The sequence below is a fragment of the Rhipicephalus microplus genome, chromosome 2 (assembly GCF_043290135.1).
Source record: "Rhipicephalus microplus isolate Deutch F79 chromosome 2, USDA_Rmic, whole genome shotgun sequence".
NCBI classification, from domain to species: domain Eukaryota; kingdom Metazoa; phylum Arthropoda; class Arachnida; order Ixodida; family Ixodidae; genus Rhipicephalus; species Rhipicephalus microplus.
In genome coordinates this window covers 123,106,547-123,114,996 of record NC_134701.1, presented here as the reverse complement: position 1 = coordinate 123,114,996, position 8,450 = coordinate 123,106,547, and the positions used below count along the sequence as shown (strand labels likewise).

The 8,450-nt window shown below is 44.0% G+C and overlaps 1 protein-coding gene across 3 annotated transcripts in view; it reads left to right on the top strand.

Moving 5' to 3' along the window:
- Window positions 1-2,426: 2,426 nt before the first annotated feature.
- Window positions 2,427-8,450, top strand: part of LOC119170761 (endochitinase) — a 51,941-nt gene continuing 45,917 nt past the window's right edge. Inside the window, exon 1 of one of the 3 annotated variants that reach the window (XM_075886746.1) lies at window positions 2,427-2,909. In XM_075886746.1, the coding sequence (XP_075742861.1) occupies window positions 2,888-2,909 (22 nt within the window). In that variant the 5' untranslated portion in view covers window positions 2,427-2,887. The remainder of the gene's footprint in view (window positions 2,910-8,450) is intronic. The other 2 variants (XM_037422021.2, XM_037422020.2) reach the window with 2 other exon arrangements.

Here is an 8,450-nt window from a genome sequence, read left to right as displayed (position 1 = left end):
GTAACTTTCACCTTACAGTTATTCAACGGACAACCAGCTGCTCATCCTTTTACCTATTTTACGTTCACTCTCCTACTTCATTTCTGGACTTTTCTTTCTATACCTCCAACGTAATCCATTTCCACCCTCTTTCGAGGAATGCCTTTCACGACTAGCCCAGCTTCGCCAACGTACTCGCATGAATACTGAAGCCAAACAGCAAGAAAGCAAGGTTTTTTTTTTTTTTACGAAATATCACATCGGGCTCTATCCTTCCGACCTGGCGACGAGGTGCTGCTATTGACGCCTGTTCGCACACGTATCTGGCTTATGTAACAATATCAGCCAGGGTTTATCGGGCCGTACACAGTTCCGGAGAAGACTTCACCAGTGAATTGTCGTGTGGCACCACTTGTAACACCAGCAAGCCTTCATTATTGTGCTGAGGTCGTCCACGTCTCCTGCACAATGCCCTTCATATGCGACGTTCCAAGTCACATTGACTTGCACCGGCCAGGCTGACCGCTTACAATATGCGCAATAAATAAACGAGGAATACTGCAACAGAAAAAATTAAGATGCAAGCACAAATGTTCCTCAACAAGAATATGATACGGGTGAAATTCGATTTAACATACATTAACTTTTTTGGCTAGCCATTCAAGACAGTTTCTAGACGCGAAATAGCTTCTTTTGTGTGTCATAAATATCAGTTTTTAAACTGCTACCATGCAATCGATTTATTTTTGAAGAACAAAATGTTTCAATTATTTAATTAAAGTGTCTCCCGGGAATCGCACGTGTTTCTGTAGAGGCCGAAAGTAACACAAGCAGAACTAAGAGGAGCATGATGTGAGTAAGTTAGTGTGGCATATCAAGGGATAAAATACCGGAAGTGCAAACTAACGGTGCACAGAAAGATGACACAACAAGCGCAAAAAGAGGACGCACAGCCTCTTTCTGTGTTCTGTTAATTTACGTTGCCAATATTTTACTACGTGCCCCGTCGCGGTGTTCTAGTGGCTAAGGTACTCGGCTGCTGACTCGCAGATCGCGGGTGCGAATCCCGGCTGCGGCGGCTGCATTTCCGATGGAGGTGGAAATTTAGGCCCGTTTGCTCAGATTTGGGTGCACTTTAAAGAACCCCAGGTGGTCGAAATTTCCGGAGCCCTCCACTACGGCGTCTCTAATAATCATATGGTGGTTTTGGGACGCTAAAACCCACATTTCAATCAATCATTTAATCAATCAATCAATATTTTACTACGCGGAGGCATGCGCTGAGTCTGGAGTCGCAAGGGGGCAACACTATCGCCGCGCAATTTTGAAGGTCCATTCGCACGCTTGTCCAGATGTCCGCGCTTCGGCGTGCAGGAAATATAATATTCCAGATATCACTAGACATCCAAGTTGCCGTACAGATCTCGGGCATTGCACATGCGACGAGCTCCAGCAATCCGATACGGTCAAGTTCATATCTCCTGTACTAACAGCCCGACTTTGCAATTGATGCCTGAAGAGGTACGGACACAAAATTTTGCGGCCAAGATAGCCGGTGGGATCGATTACCGTGAACATGTGTACATTATATGCAAAAATATCCACAGCGAACATAGCTCGAAATGTATTTTACATGAATATTGGAGTTCGCGTACGTGATCGAGCGAAGTGACTCACGGCGAAACTCCTATACCTCCCTCACGTCTCCACGGTACTGTCAATACAACTTATGATGACGTCATATCCGCCATTCACACACACACACACACACACACACACACACACACACACACACACACACACACACACACACACACACACACACACACACACACACATATATATATATATATATATATATATATATATATATATATATATATATATATATATATATATATATATATATATATATATATATATATATATATATATAGCGCTCGGCGGCTGCTCGAGAGTCCGTTTTTGTTTCGTAGCGCTTCTTCCCTGGTCATAAAGGACTTCTTAATGTGGACCGTGCGGAAATGCGTCACTGTTCTCGGCTGACGTGGTCGGACGTTGCATACGCGAAGCGGAGATAGTTGCATCCGGTGGCTTGTCGGTTTTGCAGCTTTCTCGAACCAAAACTGACACTGGTTGGCAATCAGGAGCACGCTGCGGGCAAACTACGTTCTGCGTTATGACTAACAGGCCCCAAGCAACACGTTGTAGCAAAAAAACGCGAGGCCAGAATTTTTGTGTCAGTATCCGTTTAGAAATATGCAGCGCAGAAAATAATCATGGAACCAGATGATTTTGTGTCCTCGTTGTCTTTGTGTTTCATACTGGCGCTCATGTTTTTTTTAAATATTTTCTATATTGACACAAACCGCCAAATTGCAACTACATACCACACTCTTTGGCCCTCACACTGCTCGTCGATATCGTCAAAAGGGACTTCAAAAAGTGCGATGCATAGTCATGCGAAACTTTCAAGGCAAAGAGAGGTAACAGTTGCCAAGAACGCGTCTAACAAAATGGCTTATCACTTGATAAAGCGTTGAGAAATTCCAAAAGAAACAAAACCACTTTTTGTGGTGGTGCAACACTTCGCGACTTCAAATTGAACCAATTATAGTCTAGCACAAAGTTGTACCGCTTATAAACGCATGCGTTTAACTATAGACTCTCTCCCGAAATTCCCGAGAAACTCGGTAGTGGAAGAATATAACGTGCGCCTCTGTATTTATCGTCGTCATCTCCTTCGCTATCAGTGCGACGCTCGCAACCCGTACGTGTTGCCTCTTTCCGCCTGAAAGACTCGAGCATTTGCAGAAAGGATGCGAGCCGCAGGGGCGTGTGTCTGCTTCGGAAGCGCCCCGCAGGAATCGAGACGCCCTTCCCACGAACAAAGCCTTCCGCCGTGGCGATGGAGCCGCAAAACGTGAAATGTGAGTTTCTGAGCTTTTTGCGCGTTAAGCCTTGCATGCAAAGCGCACTGTCATCATAATGAGCTCGCGGGAAAAATTGGAAAAAAAACTGTGATGTAATTCTGCATTGGGGAAGCACAGCATTTGACGACCCTCTGCATTGTAAATTGGCTTAAGAAGCTACCAATGAGCATGCCTATATTTTAAGAACTGCAGTCACTGGTCCGCGTTTGGTGTTTGTAACTGTGTGCCTGTTCAACTCACTTCTGTAATGATATCCCGTTTCTCTGCCCACTTAATGTACTGATATCACTGATAACCAAACTATATTGGTCACGTTTCGCCCTTTATTAATTCGGCGAATATCTGATTCCTGTTTTTGCTGTTCTTTCTGATTATTTTCGTCTCTCTCTTTTTTTTCTGATGTGAGCCATACCGTTAGGCTATGCACTGACCTTGTGGTCATTCGAGCCTACTTATTACTGTATACACGTTCGTATACTTCTGCTGTATTTTTGTAATTACCCATTCATGGAATTACAGGAGGTCCCCCTGTCGGTTCCTCCTTGACTTTGGGCTCTCCCGTTGTAGTATGCTGACCACTAGAGAGCTGAGTTAGTATGCATACGTGTTCATTCTAAGAGACAGGGCGTGCAAACACGGAGGAATCAAGTCAGGACACCACAAATGCCAACTAACAACTAAAGATGCACACAGGAGCGAAAAAAAAAAGCATGACAAACTATTTGCGCATACACATGCATTATGCGAACCTTTCCGTCTGGCGCACGTGGGGGTCTACGTGAAAGATGATGGTTAAGGTATGTCATTTCATCTTTATGAAATTTATTCGATAATTGGCTTACGCATGTTCTTGCGCTATTATCGATATGTCATGCCTCAATAATTCGACTCATTTTTTTTTTCACAAAACTGCGCATTTATCGGACTTTGGCGCGCTCTTACATTCTCGACAATGTGAAGAGCGATTGGAAGGTGAGCCTGCGGTTAGCGGTCTCTTGTGCGGCAGTGATTCATGTTGGTGTGTTTTATAAAACACATATCGGTCCGCTTCTGTATTTTACTCGCTCATTCTTTGCATTTTACTCGCGGCACGAATCTTACGAAGCTTATTTAACGCCGTATCTACTAACAACGTTAACACCGTACCTAATTTCTTTAGCCTGTGAGAAACGCAATAAATGTACGCCATGCTTGCAATACGATTCTTCCTATCGTTTTCTGCAACCATGATTGGGCTTAACATAACGGACTTCTTTAAACATTTAGCGATGGTAGCCACGCCACTGCACCAAGAGGATAACCGACATCTAAAAGACCCGTAACCTGTGCGCTAAAGCAATCACTCGATTTCTTGCTCACGACTTCACGAGGGCGGACTTAAATGGAGACTAAAGGGAAACAGTGGGTTGTTTTATGATAAACTACACTCTGATAACTCTAAGGTTATACATTTCACTGTCATAAGTTCGATATTAGCTGAAAAATCAAGGTTGAAGTTTCATTTTTAAATCTCGCGCCGAAGTCTCCGCACAATACGTATGAAATTCAACAATGTATTTTTCGCGTTTTCGCAACTGTTTGGCTCTGTAAAATTTTCTGAAACTTGGCATGCTAAGTTTTTGGCACGAACCGATGACAATATACTTCAATTTTATTGATTAGAAAGTATACGTAAGACCCATTGGACGCCTTCAAAATTTATGACGTCATAGGGTGTGGTGCGGGAATCTCAAGGTGGCGTCTCCGCCCGCAGTTCATTTTCGCGCGTTTTCTTCTTCACCAAGAGTCGTGTCGCAATAAAAGTGGTGTTTTCTGGATTGTAAAAATATACCTTACTGATATGCGAAAAAGCGTTTAACACGGCTATGTAGTTTTTTTTTTTTTTTTCAAAATTTGAGTGCTTCGATGGCAAGTTTAAAATCGCTTTTGAAGATCCGAAAACATTCCCAGCGAACGTGGTTGTACTGAAGCGCTGAGGAAACGTGTAGAAATTTTTATACTCTATTTCGTGGAAATACTTTAGTAAAGTTGAGTCGTCCTCTATTTTATTCGAATATTTGGCTCACTGAGGTTACCAAGGATGCGGCCGCTTCTTCGTTGGGCAGATGGGACGCCGCATTAACCGGAAAATATTGGAAGAGAAGAGGCTGCTAACCGGAGGTCCACCTTCTAATCTTTCTTTACATCGTCGAGAATGTGAGTGCGCGCCAATATCCCATCAATGCGTAGTTTTGTACCGGCGCGTCTAATGAATGGAAGAAGCAACGCGTCTAATGATTGAGGCATGACATGTCGATAATAGTGGTATCGTATGCGTAAACCAACCATCGATGAACTTGCACAAAAAGGAAATCCAATGTCTTAACAGTTATCTTTCACGTAAGCCACCACGTGTGCCAGATTGAAAGGTTCGCATGATGCACGCGCATGCTCAGATAAGTTACCTTCTTTCTTTCCGCCACTGTGTGCATCTTGAGTGGTTAGCAGGTGTTTGTGTGCCCTGATCTTCTTTTCGTGTCCGTGTTTAGATTCCCTGTCATTTAGAATGGATCCTGACCATTTAACTCAAATGAACTATCTTAATAAGCTTCACTACACTTGAAGTAGGTGATTTAATAACAGTCACGTAATCATTTTCAAAAATTTTCGCGTGCTGTAAAGTAAATGAACAATGACCTAGTCATGTTATGAACTCATCACTCCATTATACAAGATTTCAGTGAAATTATGCAAGTCAGAAAGTCTGACTGTCGACTCATGGAATTAGTCGCCAATTAAAAAGCATGCACAAACAGCGTTGATTTAAGCAAAAGACTAAGTCAAACTTGGGCAATTAATATTTGCAAGAACTGAAATTTGTAATAAAATTGCACTTGATAGCAAACTTTTGAAGAAAATAATACAAAAATTGTTTGAAAAAGGTCCGTCTAAAACTTTGTGTGCAAACCTTCGGATGCACCTTCCCGTTTCTCATGCACCATTCCACACAAGAAAACATCATGGGGCAAAATATCTGCTTTTATTCGCGCTTGTGACTGCAAGGTAGCACCTTGGCAAAGCGTGTCTCCAGGTGTCACCGAAGTATTCCATAACACCTCTTCGCACGCGCAGGTGCAATGCGTCATTCATTAAGAATGGACTTCAAAGAATGGACTTCAAAGGGAGCAATTTTCTTTATTAAGGCAAAGGCCTGAGATGACCTATCAAACAGGAAAATCGACCGCAGGTGTCGGGGAGGACAAGAGTGATGCGAACAATCATCTCATGAACACGTCACCCTATTTTATTTGTTTTTATTTGTGCGAGTACCTCAAAGGCCCTACAGGGCGTTAAATAGCGGGATTCAAGCTTGATAATGCACACACACACACTCACACACACACACACACACACACACACACACACACACACACACACACACACACACACACACACACACACACGCGCGCGCGCGCGCGCGCGCGCAAAAAAAAAAATACCAATGATTACGATACTGCCCAACGCGATTTTTGAGCGCAATATAATGTTGGCGCAAGGCCAACTGTCCTTAAAGTCTGGCTTTCCGCAAGGGGTCCACTACTCCATAAATCAAGATTTTTGTGAACTATGACTGCACCTACTAAGCCATTATTCCTCGCTCTGTGGTTAAGCGAGGTACCTGCTAAACATTTGTAAGGTATTATTTGCGCTCTGTTGATGCTACTTGTGGCTGACGACGGTGAAAAATCACGCTTGAGCATTTTGCAGTGGGTGGGTAGCATTCAGCCACACACTCGTAGTGGAATAAGTATCGTGTGATGACGGGTTATTTCACTCTTCTGCCACGCTATATTGCATATGTGAACGTGATTACGCGCCCGATATGACGCACCATTTGGAGGTCGTGCATGGCTGTACGTAATGCAGATGTAGATGCTAGACGAGCTGTAGGATACTTTTGTGTGTCCCTTATCTAATTTATAGAATTGCAAAAAGCCCCGCCGCGGTGGTCTAGTGGCTAAGGTACTCGGCTACTGACCCGCAGGTCGCAGGGTCTAATCCCGGCTGCGGCGGCTGCATTTCCGATGGAGGTGGAAGTGTTGTAGGCCCGTGTGCTCAGATTTGGGTGCACGTTAAAGAACCCCAGGCAGTCAGAATTTCTGGACCCCTCCACTACGGCGTCTCTCATAATCATAGCGTGGTTTTGGGATGTTAAACCCCACAAATCAATCAATCAAGAATTTCAAAAAAAAAATGACAAAAGATATGTCCGACTGGGCAACTCGCGAATCTTTATTGCACAAGAACAGTTGAAGAAAAGTTGTACTTGGCTTTTCACTGTCAAAAGTTGAAGCTCCGCAATAAAGAAAAACCACCGTTGCCCTGTGGTAGATGGCGAGAGTTCCAAGTGTGGGCTTGTTGGTGAATGATTTGGATAGCTTCAATGCAGCGGGAAAGGCCACAGAGACACGAGAAGCGCTTCGTAGTGTCCTGCTGTGCATTCGTGCGTTTGTGTGTCTTTCCGGACTACACCGAATCTGTGACATGACTGCCACGCAGACGCCCCATGTTCAGATTCCCTTCGATCATACATTTTTTTCCAATTTTATTTTTTCGTGTCTATTGGTTGCGACACCAACGGCGACGCCGCTGAGCGCAGGAATGGGCTTCTAAAAAATATTCGCTCTAAAATACGTTCACTTTCCTAAAATCAGCTGTAGGAGAACTCTAGCGCTGCGATCGTTCAGTCACCATAGGAATGATGGGCAGTACACAAAGTTGCCTAGTCTTCGTGGTTTCGGGCTTCGAACGTATTGTGGCTTTGTCTACCATTGTGTTTGCTTTTGTTTCAAATAAAGCAACGGACCATCATAAAGTTCGGGACCAAATCTGAATTGGTGAGCCTAACATGGTTAAAATGGTGAAAGCGTATAACTGCGGAGTTTTCGCTGAATTTTCGTCTTGCGGCAAAGCGGATCCAGCCCACAAGCAGCCAAACGGAGCCGAAAGAACAAAGACTGGGCAAGTATGTGTACTGCTCATCATCCCCACATGTTGGCTAAAGCGCCGTGCGTTGCAGCTCACATATATATACTAGCGCAGATCTACCGCCAAGTAAGTATTGTAGAAAATTTTGCACTAATATAGACATTGGTAGGGCACATAGTACGTTGGCAGGATTACCGCTGTTCATTAAAGGTAACTAGGTGAGGGTAAACGCGCGAGGGGGAGACAAAGTTAGGTGGGCAGGTTAGGAAGTTTGCGGGTACGACGAGCCAGCAACAAGCACAGGACCGGATCAACAGGCAGAGCATAAGAGTGGCCTTTGCCTTGCAGTAAGCGCAGTCATAGGTAGGCTGATGATGCTAATGGAAAAAGGGGGTGGCGAACATCATGGGGGTACGAATATGCACGGGAACAAAAAAAAGTACATAACCGTTTTCTTGAGCTACGAAGCTCTTAGTAACGTCATTCTCGTAAAGTAATCAACACAGTGGCGTATAAAAGTTGTTCTATGACATAAAATCCAATTCGGAGGAGGCAACAAAAAGGTCCCAA